Below are 20,237 nucleotides of genomic sequence, written 5' to 3'. Positions count from 1 at the left end.
CTTTAAATGATGCACAAAATTTGAGACATCTCGTCGATTTCGCACTATATGAATAAACTTGGTACGACTTACTTGCATCGAGTACTTGTTTTTGCCCTTGACCTTCGCTACCGCCATTGACAACGCTATCAACAACATGGCTGACATCTAAGGCGATGGTATTGTTCACTGATATTCTGAAGGATGTAGCATGTCTGCAGAGCATAAAATGAAGCGAATTCTCGTATCATGATCAATAAAGGCTCACGCGCAGGGAGCGGCAAAAAACCGCACCTACGCCTCTTGGATCTAACTTTTGACAATGGTGTAACAAAAACGGAGCCACAACCGAAACCCCACGGGGGATTGAGGGGTATGTTCTGCATAATTATCAAGCAACACTTTTCCGTTTGGCAGAACTTTTATTGTTTTAATTAGATTCCAAGCATAATAAATCAAATCATGTAATTTTAATAGAGGCACGTGCTTTTAACTGTTTTAAAATGAGTTTATGTGTCATATGTGACTATTTTGAGTTCAATATTGTTTTAACTTGCAGGAAGCAAGAAACATCCTTTAAGTCCATATTCCTTTAACAAAACCTCTGAATACCATGTTCAGCTTCGAGATGACATCAACAAACTCTTTCGGGAGGAGTTCTTTGATGGGCGGGGTTCCCCAGCCTGGGCCTTTGACATCAGTAAAGAGATAACTCATAGCGGGGAATCCCCATTTCATGTCCATGGACTACTTAGTACCAGCAAAGTAAGACGTCACATTCAATAACTCAAACAACCATGTAGGTGATTTGCAATACAAATTATACATAATTACGTAGATAAGATTCGTTCGAGTATAGGTGTTGCATCAGTAATCTACCAATTTAGTTGTACTTAAATCATTAAAGGATATAGGCCTATAGTTATTTTAGTGATTTATAAGATTAAAGCATTTAATATGCTTAAAACTACCATTGACAGTAATTTAAGCCTTTCAACTTTTTAACATGTGAGGTAATATCGATTTAAAGAGATTTTGATTGGATATTGATTTAGAAATTGCATTATGAACCATAGGCCTATACCAATATATACTATTTAGTATATAAAGTTCTTAAATGCTCTTCATGATAGAAGTTTAATAAGTAATAATTTAATTCTGGTTGTAACGCGGCATTTGATTGGATAGAAAAATTAAGTTAAATTTGTATAACCTGGTTTGCACGTCACAAGACACGTCACAATGCACCAACGTCAAAAACGTACTAATTCACTTGACGTTACGTTTGAATTTTGAACAGATTTATATCATTTTTAAAAGTAAAACGGACTCAATTTGTACAGCAAATTCCAGAAAATTAAATTATAAGAAATGAACTCAATATCTACCCAAGTTATACTCGTATAACCTGGGTTGGAGCAATTTACGCTTTTTTATAATCCGCTTCGCGGATTATAAAGCGTAAATTGCCCCAACCCAGGTTATACGAGTATAACTTGGGTAGACATTGAGTTTATTTCTTAAATATTGTGATAATATATGATATACAAACAAGAATATTTATATTAATTATATATAAGATCACACATGCATGTGCTTGAACATAATCTATATATTGAGGCAGCAACTGATGCTTTACAAATATAATAAATGAGCATACATTGCATTATGTAAAATTGATTATTGATTATAAATTATAGCATGAAGACAAAATTCTGATCTCATATTGATTCTTGTTTAGCTTGAAAGTGAAACCAGTTCAGTACATAACATCAGGCGCTCAGTCACTCCAGCTTCCTCTGCAAGGAATACTCCCAGAAAAAGAAATACAGGCTCTTCCTTTTACCACCCTCCTTCTCCTCACCAGTATCTAACAGCCACCGATACCTCACAGCTGTCTGCCAAAGAACTCAAATATGGACGACCCACTCGCACAACGTAAGACAAGCTCCTTGAGTTTCCTCCCTTTGAACTGTTTTACCACTGAGATAAAGCTTACAGTAGATCATGTGTTAGTTTTACCTGTTACTTGGATCTTGTTATGTAGACACTTTCTGTTATAAATATATAGAATAATCTTTGGATCTTTTTACATTCATACTGTTCAAATTTATATTTCATTAGCTTACTACGAGCAAGACAAAGGTGCGCATCGGCCCCTGTAAATTCTTACGATGTTCGACGAGAGCTCGTCAAAAGTAAGTGAAGTCTTTATCATATTCAAAGGTTATATGTCACATGCCAATGAATTATATTCATTTATGTACACCAAATTTGTTATTATTATTTTTGTTTTTGTAATGTCATTGTCAACACATGTACTATCTGTATAGGTTTAAAAGTATCTATGAGACAGTTGATATACATATAGAATCATATCTAGTTGTGTAAAGTACGTGAGTCAAGTGTATACATGATGTACATGAGTTTTATCATCTGGCACTGACATAAGTAAAATTGTTGACAATTATATTCATTAGATTGAATAAATATATTTAATTCAAAATAAGTAATTAATGCATAGCAATTTATAATAGATGCCATATAATGAATATATGTATATTAATATAATCTTCGCTAAATTACATCAAAAGGTCAATCTGCCACCACATCTGAGTCTTGCCTGGCAAAGTTGAATATCATCTGTGTAATGAAATAAGAAATTTAATTACTTTAATTTTAAGAAAATGAAGATTTGGAACTGTTTCTGCTTAATCTGGCATATTCAGGGCCTCTTCTTAACTCGGAGTATCTCTTTACTCTCTTTTATTAGATTTTAAAAACTATTTTTAACAATAAATCAATTTTAATTATTTAATATGAATTGCACTATATATTTGTTGAACCTAAAAGTTTTTTAAAAAACAAAAACTCCATATCACCACAAAATGAGGCTTTAATGAGCTATATATAATTTGGGTCTTTATGGCTTAATTGTGAAATAGCATGTCAGTTTATATAGAATTCATCTTTTAATCTAATTTAAAAATTAGAAATAATTTTGAAAAACTCTACCTAGTATCAGACAAATGCCTATTTACATGTAGATCCATGCAGATACTGAATTAGTGTTTTCTCATTATCAACTGTCACTACATTAAGATATTATTATGGCCATTGTGCACTGTTATTTCAGCTGTTGATATTGACGAGGTGGACAACCCTGATACGTTTCGCTATACAGACCACTGTCTGTCTTGTCGAGGTACCCCTAAAAACGGAGCATGATTCAATATTTACTCAGTCACTTATACATTTTTACTGCTCTCACTTCTGTATGGCTGATGGTTGAATTTTTATGGGATTTTGTTTTTACTCTGACTTGCATGGAATGAATATTTTTTCTTGGCTTTCAACATATTTGGAACATCACCAGTGGAATATATCGTTGATCTCACTGTATTTGATGGATTTTCTTTAGATGCCTGGGGTTCACGATCACCTGCTTCTTTTTATATTTATATACTTGGGTCACCTTTATTAAAGTGTTCATTTGCGCTCTCCCAACAAAAACTGTTGAAACCTTGGTTTACTATATAAGGATTTTTAAATTTGTTCAGAGTTGCTTTATATAAAACAAATATTGAAAATTAACTGCATTCTAGATTTAAAAAAAATATATTTTCAGTTTATTTAGAAAAGTTAATATCTGAAGTCGGGTACTTTTTCTTCATTCAGTACAAAGAGGGCAAACAAGCTTTTAGAGGTGGCCTCAACTTTTTTTTTTTCATTCTTTCAATTGTATTTTTTGTATATTTAATGTAAATTTATAAAATATTTCCATGTTTTACAGCAATTCAGGGTCCATATATAATTGTACATTGTTGTAGATTTAGCCAAATGCATTTAATTTAGATCTTGCAAGTCAAAAATAAAAATACCCCGGTACACAAACAAAACATTTTGTGAAATGATTGCGCAAAAAGCTTGGATAAAATTATGCTTGGCCTTGCAAATTATGTGCTATTTGCCATTAATAGAAAGAAAATGGAAAAGGCGATGTACTGAAATTCGCATGTATCAGTTTATTGTCTATTTCAAGTCAACAGAGCTTATATAATAAGCTTGTTCAAAACTTTAAACATACATGTACATGAATGTATGTTAGCTGAAAACCGAGCTTTGCAATGAAAGATACTAAATGTTTATCTGCAGATCTGGATGTAGGTTACTTTGTATAAGAGAATGGTTGCAGATGGAATGTCTTTGTTTTCAGAAGAAGCTTAATTACTTTAGTTTGTCAATATTTTTGTTAGTAGATATAATTATTATATTCTTAATATTGAAGATAATGACAGCTATATGAATATAACTAACCTTAAAACATGGCCATTATGAGCTTTATTCTATATGAGGTACTATTAAAGATCATAAGGAATATGTCTCAATTTTTCTATTGTGAAAAAAATTCTCAAATTGATCTTTTAGATGAATCTTAGATAGCAAATGCATAAGAATTGCTTTTTTCTGTTTTACTGTGAATTAATGCTGTTTATCTGCATGATTAAAATAATTAGCTGTAAAATTCAAACTGAAAACTGAAGAAAAAAAATTTCAAAGCTTTTAAGATTATATTAAGTAAACTTCAGAAAGATCTCATGTGTTTCAGAGTCTGAGAACTCACCATCAACAAACCAGATAAACAAAGAGTAAGTATGATACTGTCACTGATTAAAGTACTAATGAAAGGGGTTTGTTCGAGGATCATTAACATCTTAAAACTGCAATTAAGGAGGCTGAGTGCATGGTCAACTTAACCATATATTCTACTTTACCTTTATACAAAGCTCTTCTTCTAAAGGAGATTAATACAGTCTAAAAACAGCCACAGCTATTCAGCCCTCTTAACCTGCATAAGTCATGTAATTAATATATGAATTCCTTCATCAAAATACATGTCACTTTCATTCAATTTTGTTTGTTTTGTTCTTACACTACAGTGTTTAATACATTAAAGTTAAATGTGATATTTATTTGACAACTTGTGACACAGAGTGAATTTCAATTCATTAGATTTTTCACTGAAGGTGAGTGGACACAGATAAAATGTCAACAGCTGCATGGGCAAAAATGAGGCACAGAGTATATGTGTTGTCTTACACTGTATATATGTTCCACTTTGTGTGTATATGTCAAAACTTAAACTATGGAGAGGGGTCAACTTGATTGATGTAATATGTATAGATGTTTAAGGGAGACAGGTTTAAACCTAGATTGCATGCATCAATTCTATCATACATCATACACTACTGCATGCATATGCATGAGATTCCTATATATTCAGTGGACATATAAATATCCAATGAAAATTTATTGCATACGGTCCCATCATCTTGATTTTACTTATATACATTCACAGATTAGTATATAACATCTTCACATACACCTTGTTATCACTGCATGCTAAGATATGAATGTACATATTGCATGATGTTTTATACATGTTTAGTCAACAATGTTTTGCATCGAGTAAACGTCCGTTCCTCAATTCAGAATATGTCTTGTTATTTTCTAGCAGCACAAAACTTTAAGGTAAAATTTATTTCATGCAATGATATATCAAATAACCTCATGGCATGAAAAAAATAAAAAATATTAAAAGTCCGGTTTTTTTTTTACATATATTTAATTAATATATACAATAATACATCAATTCATACATGTAACAGAAGTACACCTGAAGAGTGGTCAAGGAATGTAATGAAAGATTTGAATATCATCAGATAACTTGGAATCAATACCACTGACGTGTTTCGTTTAAATCCTTGTCTACGTGTTAATTAAAAGAACACGTTTTGATTGCTTTCCTTTTCGACTTTCTGCAGTGTTCTGGTTGCCCATCCTGAGGGAGAGTCGCCGCACGCCTTCCTAACAGGTGCAAGATACAACAGGTAAAGGAGTGGGCTCGTTAAGGAGAGATATTGACCCTATTCATCACTTACAATACAATCTATATAGATAATATGATATATTATTAATCATCAAGAAAAGTTAGAAAATAAAACAGTTTAGAGATGTGAGAAAGGAGAAAAATATTTTCAGATATAATTAACTGCTTTCTTCATAATTGGTAATTTTAACTGATATGAGCAAAGACACTACGAATTAAAACAACATGATATGTATCAACCTTTGATCTTTATAATTAGATCTAAAAACAATACTGTTGAACTGAAAGTATATGCAAATTTTGCCCCTTCAATATTCATTTTTACCGAGAGTTTGCCGAGCTACGTTTTCCAATTGCAAGTTAAAAGCTATTTTCCTAAATAGAACTGGTATTATATGTCTAATATAGAAATTCTAGTTGTAGAGAATAAAAAAATTCAATTTTTCCTATCTATGTCCATGTATTGTTTTTTTTTCTAAGAATCACAAGCTAAAAATGGAGAATCCGCGGTTAATTTCAATGTAATATTTACCAAAATCCATTTACAGGCGACCGCTTTTTTTCTCAACACAATTTGCAGTTAACCTTGACGCCATTTATATCTTCTTTTTTTTTTCTTCAAACAAAAGAGCCTTATCCTGTCTAAATATTGTTTTACAAATGCGATATGTCAACTAAAAATAAGTTGAAACTAATCATCTTAGAATTAAGGAGGATCAGCGAGGAATGGCGACTCTTCTTTCACTCGCAAAAACAGAATTGGCATTTTGATATGAATCCTGACGAATTTCCATAAGTAATATTAAGATGGCGTGTTTAGTGTCGCCAGACAAGTCATGAATTCTAGAGCGATGAATGAGAAAACATTTTATAAAAATGAACTTTAGAACAGCGTTCATTTGTTTTGTGTTAATTATATTTGTTAATATGGATTAAGATAAAACGTGTTTCTTTACACGTATCTTAGGACTTTGGCTTGTTACATGTTAAGTATGGAAACAGGTTGTTTATGATTATCCATAAAAGTACAAATTACTTCTTTAGAATATTTGTACTACATATTATACATTTATGAAAACCATTGTACATGTAAAAGTACACTGCAAAGTCGACATCGTGGAAAATTAAATCATTTTTCCCCATTAAAAACGAGACTTGGGCACTTTTCACTTTATTTTAACATACTGAATAATACAAATGGATTATGTTACTTGGAAAGGAAGAAAATTAATTTTTTTTTTTAGAAAACCTCATTCATCTTATGTAATATATACGTTTTGTTTTGCCGACAAATTGAATTAATTACAAACTTGATAAATTAGATATTTGTTTGGGTTTTTTCAGGGCGCATTTCCTTGATGCTAAAAGTCTGTCGGTATATGGAGTGTATATGCCAAGGACAAACCCACAAGGAATCTTTATGACAGGTCACGCAAAAAGATCAAGGGACAAAGGCCAAAATATTCCAGCAGTACCCCCAGGTACTTTCCTAGAAATCACTTAATTATATAGTTTTACGGTACTGAAGTGCTCTTTTTTCAGTGTATGTCTAAAAACCTGTAAGAGAAAAAAGAGTAAGGTGCTGATTTCAAGAATCGCATTAAAATTATCTGACATGTATATAAATAGCCGACAAGGCCATTGTATTTGTCCCCACATAAGATGGATTTGTCTGCCATAAATCATCAATTTATCGTGTTTTTGTTAAAGAACACAAATAACAAAAGTGCACACGTGAGTCTTTAATTTAGAAATCGCCCTTTAAGTGATAAGTGTAATTTTTGACACATTGAAATATCACTGAACATTTCGTATTTTTTGTTATTATTTGTTAATTGTTTGTTTCTGGGGTTTTTTCAAAGATTCTCCCAGATCTGATGTGGACGACGCATCCAAGCCCATGGAGAAACGACCGTCCACGGCGCCCGGTAAAAGGTTGCTATCCTCCACCCCCTCCCAGCACCCCGGGGGCCGCCCCCGCAGTGCGTGGGGGGACAACTCCACCACCTGTCACTTGGTTCACGGCGACACTGAAAGTGAGAATGAGAAACCTAAGAAAAGTTGGTAGCTTAGCGGTAGCACTTGGTGGTGGTTGCCGTACTGTAGATGTGGCGCTTCATTAACCCCTGTGGCTGTTTTATAGCCATCCATCCCCCAGTTGTTGCTTGGATCCTTAAATATAACAGCAAAATTCTTATATTCTTTTCGCTTAGCTGAAAAAACTGACTAATTCTTTGGACATGAAAAGTACACCAATCTACATAAATATTTTGAAATGTTAAATTATTTCAAATGATCGTGACGTAAATATTAAGCACATTCTTTAGGCAATTAGAATGCTGGCGACATTAATTGGTTTTGCATTATGAATTACAAAACAATCTTACGTTTTGTAGTATATGATTAGGAAACAATTTCTATATTCTATTATAATATGTAGTATATATACAAGTAATTATATATATGCCCAAGTTTATGAACCTTAAATGGATAGTTGCGCAATGTTTTAGAAAGTAGGCGATTAATAGAAATAATAGAGCAAAAATGTGAATTGTAGTACGCCTTAATTTTTAACAAATGCCATTTTATTGAAGTTAATTTCGTATGAAAAACACTACTACGGCTATAAAAACTTACCTAATTAAATAAACTTTGCAAGAAAAAATTTGATGTCTTGGAAGGGCAAAGTAAACTTGATGTTTGTTTGATGTTACCCAATTCAAGATTACAAACGTTAATGTCCTATCAAGTTTTTTTAATATCGACTTATTTAATATAACTTCTTTTTTTTCAATTTTGGTTAAATTTTGCAAGCCTTATGCTATGAGAGAGAGAGAGAGAGAGAGAGAGAGAGAGAGAGAGAGAGAGAGAGAGAGAGAGTTAGTTTAGCACAAATTTAAAGTGTTTTATAACGCATCAAGCACACTGCATTTGGCACCAGTTTTGCACGTAATATTAGTTTACTGGCTTATTTAAGGATGACGTTTACTCAGAATGAAAAAAAATTCCACTGATGATAATGAAAAACCAACTATTGTGTGTTATAGACCTTACATGGTAGTGTTATTCTCCACCTTCAAAAAAGTAGGTCAATGACCTACTTTTTGAGTTAATGACCATTGAATATATTTGGGAAATTCAAGAAAAATCCATAGAAATTTTACACTATGATTCAGATTTTTTTAATTGTGAAAATAATACAAATTGCTTAACTCTTTAACAAATGAAATACAGTTTATGAATGGTAGTGACATTAAATAGATACAAAGCATTAAGTTTTCATTCACAATCATTCACAATTTTTATAGATATTCTAGTCCGAATTTCCTCTATCAGTTTTCAAATTACTACCCATTTTTGATTCAATATAACAGAAAACTGAATGATGATAATGCTAAAACATTTATAGTATTAAACGAAGTATATTGACTTTTCTCTGCTGGTATATAATTTATATGATGTCAATGATCAAAATTTTGAGATATGGTGTCTTTTATCATTTTAAAGCATTTTTCAATATTTTTGTAGTGTGTGCCATACGATTATCTAAACGAAAAAGCAAGATAAAACCAACAGAAAATATGCAAAATTATGTTGACTAACAAATAAAATCTTAACTTTAAATATCATAGTACTACCAAAAATATTTCAGTGGAAAACAAAATCTGAAAAATTTAGTCCGAATTTCCTCTGTTTTGCTAAAAGTCAAACTTTGTCAGTGCCTAATTCCATAATTTAGTAAAAATATCGATTGTTATATTAATAATAATTCATTTCATAAACACTTTTTGTATTTAAAACAAATTTTACTCATGAAATTGAACTTTTTAACAATCCGGATTTGAGAACTCAAACCCTGAGTAAACAACGTCCTTAAATAACCATTGACTCTTGGTACTTTATTCTGACGTTCCTAGGTTCCTAGGCCTATCTTAGGCTTATCATTCTTATGTCATCCAGTCATTGGCTAATAGACTTAGTAGATGTTTTATTACACCGAAAGTCCGGGTCTTGTAATAATGGCTCTTTGCAGTCGCATGTACTTGTAGTTTAACAGCTGTTTACTTGATTTTCATAACAACTAGTGCTAACGACGTCTCTCACGAATTCGTTTTTCTTTCTCATTATTTTTTATATCTACAAAATTCTTTTTTTACAATAATTAATCTACATCATTTTTAATGTATTGTGTATAAACTAAAAGCATACGCGTGTATAATATGATAAGTTTGAGCTTGGATTTCATTTTTACATTTTATAAAACTAAATTTACGATATGGATTTGCAAAGACAATGATAAATATCTAACCTTTTATTTGATTTTGTATATTCTAGCACAAATTAACTGCCGCAAATATATTCATGCCTACAGTATTAAATTTAGACTGTTATGTAATATGCTCCATTTATTTTGCAGAGGTAGTGCTGGTTACATTTAAAGGAAGTCGAAATTTCAAGAGTAGCCCAGAGTCTATTCTTCCTTCGGTTACCGGCCGCACCGCCCCCAAAACGTACTACCGACGCCCCAGAGATGTCCCCGACGATTCTGCGTCTCTGCACAATCAACCCCCGCCCACCCCAGTAGGGGCTTTCTCTGCACGTGATGGCAGCGATCAAGTTCCAAATGAAACAGATCAAGAAAACATATTGAATTCTTTTGTTGAAAATGCAGACGATCAGCCCCCTTTGCACACCGACGCAGACAACAGACTAGAAAAGATAGCGGAAAAAACTGACGACGATATTGGAGAAAATATCAACAAATCGGCACTTAGCCGTGATATAATGCCGGAAGATTCCGGCCTCACGTCGTTTGAGGCAAAGAAAGACATATCTCCCAAACCACAGGAGGGTGATACGGATAGCAAGGAGGGATCGAGACTGCAGGATATCACAAAAGTGACTTTAAATGGGCAAACCGAACCAAACTGTAACGAATTAGATAGTGTTGATAGTGTAGCGAACGCAAACAAAGAGGTCTTTATTACTAATAATGATAAACAAGTTGAACTCATTAACGACTCTGTCGACGAAGCAGCCAAAGAAAATGGTCTTTCAGACCAGAAAACAGGGCTTGCGACAGAAGAGGAAATTCCCACACAGATCCACGTGACAATTACTGAAAAACAGCAGGAGTCTAAACTCAGTTGAATTCATATTGGGTAAAGCAACAGGATATGATATTGTCAATTTACTATATACGTTATATTTCAAAATCGTGGGCTTTCTTATCAATAACCTTCAAGCTAGTTAGACTACAAAACATTACATGAAAATAATGATAAACAGCAAAAAAAAAAAAAAAGAAAGAAAGAAAGAAAGAAAAAGCACCTTTCTTTATCTCGACATTTCTTTTCTGATACATGATATTACATTTTATATTTGTTTGATGATATCTTAGGTGAAATCTTGTTCCGTTGTTGGCATAGAGTTGACTGTTTTGGTATAAACTACCGAATGACATATTAGTAGATTAAACTGTGACATTAACTAGATTTCTAGGTCTTTTCCTTGATAGAGCGAGAGTTGACGGAAAAGACCGATCAATTTTTCGATTGATGAAGTCAATTTTTTTTATATATATATTTCATTTAAAATTAGTTTCGAATTTTACAAAATCTATATACTGTTGACCTGTCTTCCAGCGCGCGACAGGAAGCGGCATTGATATTTAACCCCCACTTTGCTGTGAGAACCTAGACTACTGAATCATAAAATTTTCCATGTTTTAATTGTTTAATTATTGTCTTTGCTAGTCGTTTGTTATATTCGTAAGTCAATCCTTATCAAAAATAATGTGTGTGTTGGTACCGAAGACTTGTTAATTGTTAGACATTCATTATCAAAGCGTGTGACAATGACGTCATCTTGTGTCCAGCATAATATACCGAGATTACAAACCTTGCTTCAGTTGATACCAGGTTTAACGCTCATTTTTCATTGGTAGTTATGTAATTGTTAAATTAAACGTGTTTTTACAAATGTCATCTTGGTTTTTTTTTCATTATCACCTGCCGACGATATTGTTTTTGAAATCCTATTGCATGTACATTTTTTATAACAGTACGTCATGCAGTTGAGGTATTATTCAATATCTTTTGAACTATTTTTATGCAATTGCAATGTTCGGGCCTTTCCGACAGAGCCCAAGAAAACACTTCAAATGTAATCAATCGCATCTTCTCGGGCCTTTCCGGCAGAGCTCGTCTAGAAATATTTATTACTGGTCTTATATTCACCAAAAGTCCATGGATGGTGCATCTAATGATGCTTGTGCATTTGCCAGGCTTGATTGCTGAATGTTGCCCTCGGGAAATATTTTCATGGGGGAATAAATCTTCATATAAATTTTATTCTCCTCACAATCATGCAACACATTGTTTATTACCGTATTAGTATACCGAACGACAGGTGATAATTTACACGTAGAATACATCGGTTTTTAATTGTTTTTCAATTCTAGTTAAGCAATAATGTATTAAAGAGACAGTACAGCTGAAAACATATGTGTGAATAACTTCAGATTAACCTATTGTATCGTTAGGAATGGTCTACCAGTTTCGGTTCATTTTAAAATGAACAGACATAATTTCATCATATGCTCATCCTCCGGATTTCTCAGAAGCAAAGAATGAAAATTCGAGGGGGTAGAATGTGATGAAAAATATGACGATGACACGGAAATATGAAGCTTTATTGTCTTTGCACGTGATTGTCTAGTAGTTGAACCAATCAGATGTCGCGTTATATAGAGTAACTACCTTTTGGTATAATAATAGAGTTTCAGACGGGCAATATACATGTATCTATTTCCTTTGAAATATAACTGTTTCAGGGAGGGCAATACAATAATTGTTTCCGGCGTGATTGAACAATATTTTCGGGGCATAATTATAATGAATTGTCTTATTTGTAATAAAATGAGAAAACTTATTCAAAAATGTAATATAACTGTTTCAGGGAGGGCAGTACAATAACAGTTACTGTTTCCGGCGTGATTGAACAATATTTTCGGGGCATAGTAATGAATTGTCTTATTTGTGACAAAATGAGAAAACTTATTCAAAATTGTTATATATTAAGTTGTTAATGGCAATACCATTAAAAACTTTGATGGATTGTGCATCTTGTAATACAAATGAACTCGCAGGCTTGGATACTTAATCTGGGTCATAGGTTTAGGATGCTGGAGAGGTTTAAGGTTTTTGGAGCTGGTCATTCACTCCGTAAATAATGGTCCCAGCTTACATATAGTCATATTTGGTTGATTTTACATGTATGGAAATGAACTACAGAACTAGCCTCGGATACGGAGTGTGACCTTAATTATCCAGAAGCTGAGTAAGGTTAAGTGTTAGATTTTAGAGGAACTCAAATTGTGTTGATTTGAACAAATTTTTATTGTACAAAATTAAAACTGGGATTAGGCATAAGTTCAAAATATTAGACCGTTTAAGAAGTGTTATTTATTGTATTGCCTTAGAATAAAAATGTACAACCTCATTGAATAAAATTAAATACGCGTCACATGATTGCCGTATACATGTATATTTCTAGTCGACAAGTAGCAACTAATAGATGGCCATATGGCTTCGCCTTGCTTTCTATGGACTTTAACACAACCCAACACAGATAGAAATAACCTAATAGGTTTTGCAAACTCCCGTTCCTTGTTATAGTTTTTGCTTTTTGAGAGACACGGTGATTGTGAGGTGGTTACGAAGGCTTCACCTTCATCCTTTTTATTTACCCTCAAAGAAACTATTAATTGTGTAATGGAACAGTTGACCAATCCCACATCGGGTTGCTTTGTTTTAATACAGTATTTGAATTAAACGTATGTAAATAGTGAAAATAATCATCATAAGCATAGCCGAGGTATAGATCAAATGCCAACTTATTTTTCTAAAAAATGAACCCTTTTTAAAAAAAATATTTTTCTATTGCTGATCAGAAAACTCAAAGGGAATCTTGCGGAGTAGTGGTAATATTTTTGTTCTCCTCTGCGGGTAAATTTTCTAACTATCAAATAGGAGATAATCTTCTCATTTATCCAACTTTTGTTCTTTGGTTGCAATATTTATGGGTTTATCTCCTACATCAAATTTCAACAGTGCAATTAACCTACAATTTCTAAAGTACATATCACTGAGACACGTGGTAGTCGTAAAAGTTAGAGGGAATGTTTTAGTTGGGGTTTTTTGTGTTTTGTTCGTTCATTTTCTTTTCTTTTTTGTTATTGTTGTTGGGGTTATTTTCTTTTTAGGAGGGAGGGGGTGTTTTGGGTGGGTTTGTTTGCATTCGATTCTTCTTTAATTGTTTGATCTTCAATTTCCCCATTGCTCCCGTTAGTATAATGATGTTGGATAGTAGAGAGAGCCCTTGATCGATGCACGTTGGGTTTCATCTAGCTTGTTACACCTAAGTATTTTCCGCTAGTAACTGCAGCTGAACTCTTTTTCTTAATAAATCACTATGTGTATATCGATTTTCCTTAAATAATAATCCCTCTAATTGGTTTTAACATCAAAGTTTCTTTTTTACATGATGACATTAGCATGGCATTGCTGGTGTTATTCGGGAAAAAGAAGATACTTCTTCGATGAACTTGAAACCGGCGACCGGCGAACGATACATGTCGAATCACCATTGGTCTTTGCGTTTCGACGGTGTTGCTGCGGATATGACAAGGTCACAAAGAGCGTCATGATGTAAAATTAGAGATAAACGCAAAGGGGAAGCATTGACCGACTATTCAAAAGATGCAAGTAGTGCGCATTTAGAACCCGGATCAATAGAGTATAGACTTCAACGTTCTAAATAAACCCTTTGTAACTGAATCATTATGCTCGGAGGAATACGATGTACTAAGAAATTGCTTTGTGCTTGCTATACAGCCAATTTTATGATCTGTTGTTTTTTTATTATCATAACAAGCAGAGAATGCAAATTTCAGTTGATACAACAGTTTAACATGCTTAATGTTGACTTGATAAGCACATTTTTCCGCGGTCAAGTACAAAGAGGCTTGCATCACATTACAACATTAAAATTGCTGAATTACGTAGAAAAATAATTTTCAAACAATTTTTAATCGCATTATTTTGATGAATCCTGTCGGCCAATTTCAATCAAACCTCGCACGATGTACTGATAGAATAAGTGAATGGGAATCAAGTTTATATGTATTATGTCACGCTCTTTTGAAAGAAGATTATTTCATGTAACATTTATTTGAAACCAGGATAGATGTCTAAAAAAAATCATACTGCGACAGAAATGATGTTATGATTGGATAAGTTAATTTTGAAGAAATGTTATTTGACTTTGACCTTTGGTCTTGAAAATTAGTTCAAGGTTAATTATACAGCTATATAGACACAGACACTTTATCGCTGAAGTTAAACCCAATTTGGACACGGTGGTATTTTATCCTCCGGACAAGAATTTTACACAGAGTTTTTTTGGACAATGACCTTGAGGAAAGAAAAATATTTTAAGGTCACTGAATATCATTTACCCATGGTACTGTTTAAGTACTGGTTTAAGTTTAGCCTTACAGGGCTAAGGAAGAAAAAAATTATTTTACACAAAATTTATTCGATCTTGACTTTTGAAAAGGGAGAACTTGTTCAATGCTTTAATACATCCGCTTTCCGCTGCAACTCTATTGTTAAAAGCTTACCGTCAGTAAGATCCCTACATCCCCCTCCCCACATCCCTCCATTCTAAGCCGTTTGTTTCATCTAGCTGGGTCATACATGTATGTCATTCGTGCTCCATGTATTTAATGACATCCCATATCAAATAGTCGGAATATTATCGCTATGACTGTATAAAGGGTTATTTTTGCCCCTTGTGTTTTTTTTTGCCCTTCTTTCCGTGCAAATTCCCCATTCGCCCATGGCTTCCATGGTGAACTGTACTTGCATGCCCTGTCCGCCTCCATCGTCTGTTCCTTATTTCATCATGATCAATCGTGTTTGACACTCCTTTGTTCTTAACCACACCTTTTTGTTGATCCAAAGGGTATAAATTCTGTTTGTTGCTTTCACAACTGTCTTTTTCTTCCCTATAAAGTAGCCGAATCTTTACACTGCTGTTGGCCTATATATTCACTGGTCATATGATAAACAGCTAGTTATGTTTGGTGGTTTTTTATAATTATATTGGAAACGAGTTTTGGTATTCAACTGCGGGTCTTTAGTGAGAAATATTACAATACAACGCGAATTTCCTCCATCCTTGAGCAAAGAAAATCTGCGAAAAAACGTCACAAACATTGATATGAAATGATTATATGTACATGTATATAAGTATGTTTATGTTGCGTTTGTACATAACATTATATGTATTTTGTTTAAATCGAGGAGCATGGACGTATCCACACTGGATGTTTCGATCCAGCACTTTCCTTGAGGACTCTTATTCAATGAGGACCATATGCGCCTCAATGAAAAAATGACAATAACAAACTGTGAACCATCTCAAAAATCCATAAAACGAAAAACAAATTCAAAGCAGAGCAACACGGACCTCCAAATAGATAGAGGTAGGATCATATTAAATCGATGTATATGTAGACAAGGTGGTTGCTATACATGTAACTGTTGATAAGTCACGAGGAAAAAAGCAATTCTTAGAATACAATAGTATAAATCACACTCTCTTTCTTCATCGACTAAAATCACCAAAACTTTAGTAGTTTTACTTCTTCGACGTGGTAACTTTTTCAGACAGTTGGTAGTTTAATTTCAACAGGAAGACTTGATATCCTCGCATGATTTTAATTAACTTCTCATTCTTCGAAAGAACCAATTTAGAATGTTTCGAGGCAACTTTTTTGCGATTAATGAATTTATTATTCAGTGTGTTGATCTAAAATTAGACGCATCGAAATGAGACCACCATGGATCACCTGTCACAGATGGATTTTTTCTACAAATGGAAGTGTTTCGTTTGGAAAACAATTAAATCGTTGAGTATTTTAGTTTCGTAGTAATTGATATTTTAATTTGACGCACAGTTTAATCTGTAATAAAAAAATTGAATTTTTTAAGGAAACAGTGAAACATCCTGAAACATATAAAAATGTGAAGTTTTTTTTCATATTCAGTGGTTTTCTTCAAATTTCATTAAATTTGAGAGAGTATGTATGGTTAGCTTTGCATACACTAACTGACTGCGGGTCAACTCATAAAACTTTTCTCTTTATCCGCGAGGATTTAAATTCAACAAAGCTGTTGAAACAAAAATATAATAATACTGAAAATTAACTACATCTACATTCTTTGTCAAAATAAACTCATGAACTAATGAAAGAATTTTTTCAGATTCCAAGAGAAACTATTAAACTTGAGAGTTCAAATTTTTATTCCAGGATGATATTAAATTGCATACTTTGAACTTCACGGTGCCTCTGCAAGGGTCTGTCAAATTTACAGAAAGAGTGCAAAAATCATCAAAACAAACCAATATTTAACCTTTATCATTGTGTTTTCGATTTGTCATTGGAAATATGTATAAATCATGACCACAGTTGTCAACAGCATTTGAAGTGCCTAATTTACCGCCGATCACTCAATGTACAGTACAGGCAACGCGTATCCCGTATTGGCCCGCGTTACCGTCACGGTATTTTTATCGTTCCCGCGATACACCATCGCGGTTTTTGATCGCGGTATGGATTGCGGCCGTGATGACACCGCGACGGTGTGATTTACCGTTATTCCTGCTGCTGCTTGTTGTTGTTACTTTACCTGTACTGTACATTACAGGCAATGCGGGTCGCGTAAATCCACGTCAAATATGCGACTTCAGATTTAAGCATAACAGCTGCATTGTAAATAAATCGTGGTCCATGTTATTATAAAATTAATAAGTTATATTTATGAAATAGAATTTCATGAAATCGGAAACTACTTTCGAATTACAACATAACATGATTTTTACGCTGTTAAATTTTGTGATGTGTAAATAAGAACATATATCTTTGTATTTGACGTGCTTATTCAGTTATTATTTCTATTAGTTGATAATCTTGTTTTTTTAACAATCTTAAAATTAAATATTTTCATTAGATGAACTCGTATCAGTGCAGAGCAATTTCATCTTCTCATTTTATAAGTTGACACGCATAGCGCCGTAAACTGTCAATACATGTGTATGTTTTAAATTGAGAAATGAACAAATGTCGGGAATCAACTAACAAATCTATTTTTCCTAATCAATGATAAAATTATCATTCACATATAAAGTTGGTGCTGTGTTTAAGCACATGGAATCACAACGTGTTATGTCATTATTCGTTTCCTGTGTATACATATAAAGTTTAAGTCACGATCATTTCCTGTGTATACATGTAGTGATTAACAAACTCAGGGTAGAAAACGACATGCCCTTGAGGGTTTTCACACCTATTCACGACAAAAGAAAAAGTTCATATCGCGTACGGCTTCGTCTAATCGCACAACACCTTACGAGAGAGAGAGAGAGAGAGAGAGAGAGAGAGAGAGAGAGAGAGAGAGAGAGAGAGAGAGAGAGAGAGAGAGGCATTTAGGCGTAATTTAACGTACACTTATGTGAAATATACTGATATCCAATACTAAATATTCATAAAATTAGTATTCATAAAAAGAATATGGTACACTGTGATTGAATCCATCATGCAATTTCAGATTATAGTCCACATGCTGCACCTGTCAATCAAATCAGCCCGGCTAGCTCTACCACGTGTTCCCTCCATGATAAAGTTTCGTTCTATTAGTTTTATTTTTAATAAAGAAAATAAGAAGTATGTCTAACAGTTAAGTTTTTTTACAATGTTCGTGATGCATGATATACTGTGTTTGGAAATTTAAATTCGTTGTGTTTTTTCTCTATCTCTCGTTAAGTTTATAATGGAGGTTATTTGCGGGAAGGAACATCTTAAACGCGTTTAGCGATTAAAGAACGCAGTTAAATGAATCAATTATTTGATATAACTATTAGTAAAATTGTTTGATATGCATGTAGAATTTTTCTTGGTCAATCGTTACACAGATTATCTACCTGCCTCATTCCTGTGTATTCTGTGCGTTCAAGCGTAGAGTGATTTCCTGTCAGTGCGATGGTTTCACACCTCTGTGTAAAACAATTGGGACTAAAGTCAAATTAAGTTAACTTCGACAGTCATGGTGGCGGGGTAAGGTTACGAAAACAAGAAACGGGTTTACATATTTGTGGTAGCTTTATATTCAATAAGATTACATGTACATGCACACATAAAATGATATCAATACATTTAATGAAATGTTTTTTTATCGGCATGAAATATCAACAGCAAAACTTCCAAAAGATGTTCTTAATTTCTTTGAAATGTGTAAGAACATAAGAACGGTTTAACAACATTTCCTTCTCAAAAAAAAATTATCTAGTTATTCTGTTAAAAGAGAGAGAGAGAGAGAGAGAGAGAGAGAGAGAGAGAGAGAGAGGCTCGGTCGCGAGCGAACGCTAACCTCCGTCACGGCGGGTAGCTGGTACACCATCACGCTAACATGACAAGGGATACCCACAATATCTTTCGATTACATAATTTTATGCAACTCTGGGTATCTCTAAAGCTCCTTACTCTCTATCTGTTATGAGATACACGTTAACTTGATTTTTCGCATAACGATGGGGCGTATTTGAAGGTGGCAAAGAAGTTGATGTGGAAGGAAAGGCTGGTAGACACTCGGTATCTTCCATTTCTCGCAGCTTGGCCCTCATGTCCTGCTTAAATTAACGCAACACAAATTCACTAAAACGTGAATTCACAAAAAATGTTCTTTTCACGTAGAAGACCTTGTAAGAAATGAACGGAACGTGCTAAAAAACCGGGGTTGGTAATTTCATAGGAAGCCCTAATTTTTAATCACTTGCTCATCATTAGTTGACACGCATGGACTTTAACAACAAACAATACAAAAAGTAGGCGGACCAATAAATTGTTAAGAAAACACAATCACACTGCGTACACATTTATAATTTTATTGGCAATTTAAATCATTTCATGATAATTTTTCATTTAACGACCTTCTTAAAAATTGATAATGGATTCGAAAATATTTTATTTGCAATTGCTGCACAAGAATTAAATTAAATACTTTAATAATTTATTAAATAGCTATGAAATAAAAAAAATAGTAAAAAAAACCTCGCACGATGTACTGATAGAATAAGTGAATGGGAATCAAGTTTATATATATTATGTCACGCTCTTTTGAAAGAAGATTATTTCATGTAACATTTATTTGAAACCAGGATAAAAGTCTAAAAAAAAATCATACTGCGACAGAAATGATGTTATGATTGGATAAGTTAATTTTGAAGAAATGTTATTTGACTT

General features: G+C 33.3%; 1 protein-coding gene across 4 annotated transcripts; it reads left to right on the top strand.

Moving 5' to 3' along the window:
- Positions 1 to 91: 91 nt before the first annotated feature.
- LOC105324989 (uncharacterized) lies at positions 92 to 11,856 on the top strand. Of its 4 annotated transcripts, none has more exons than XM_066068642.1 (10): positions 92 to 352; positions 539 to 744; positions 1,721 to 1,917; positions 2,104 to 2,177; positions 3,116 to 3,184; positions 4,589 to 4,628; positions 5,805 to 5,870; positions 7,214 to 7,350; positions 7,732 to 7,797; positions 10,287 to 11,856. In XM_066068642.1, the coding sequence occupies exons 1-10, from the start codon at positions 229 to 231 to the stop codon at positions 11,018 to 11,020; spliced, it is 1,713 nt and encodes a 570-aa protein (XP_065924714.1). In that variant the 5' UTR covers positions 92 to 228; the 3' UTR covers positions 11,021 to 11,856. The 4 variants fall into 4 exon arrangements, with proteins under 4 accessions (XP_065924714.1, XP_011422599.3, XP_011422598.3 ...); XM_011424297.4 differs by having other exon boundaries at positions 7,732 to 7,905; XM_011424296.4 differs by having other exon boundaries at positions 7,732 to 7,929.
- The last annotated feature ends 8,381 nt before the right edge of the window (positions 11,857 to 20,237 follow it).

The sequence above is a fragment of the Magallana gigas genome, chromosome 8 (genome assembly GCF_963853765.1).
Source record: "Magallana gigas chromosome 8, xbMagGiga1.1, whole genome shotgun sequence".
Taxonomy (NCBI): domain Eukaryota; kingdom Metazoa; phylum Mollusca; class Bivalvia; order Ostreida; family Ostreidae; genus Magallana; species Magallana gigas.
Note: the sequence above shows the minus strand (reverse complement) of the source record. Positions and strands in the feature narration are given on the sequence as shown.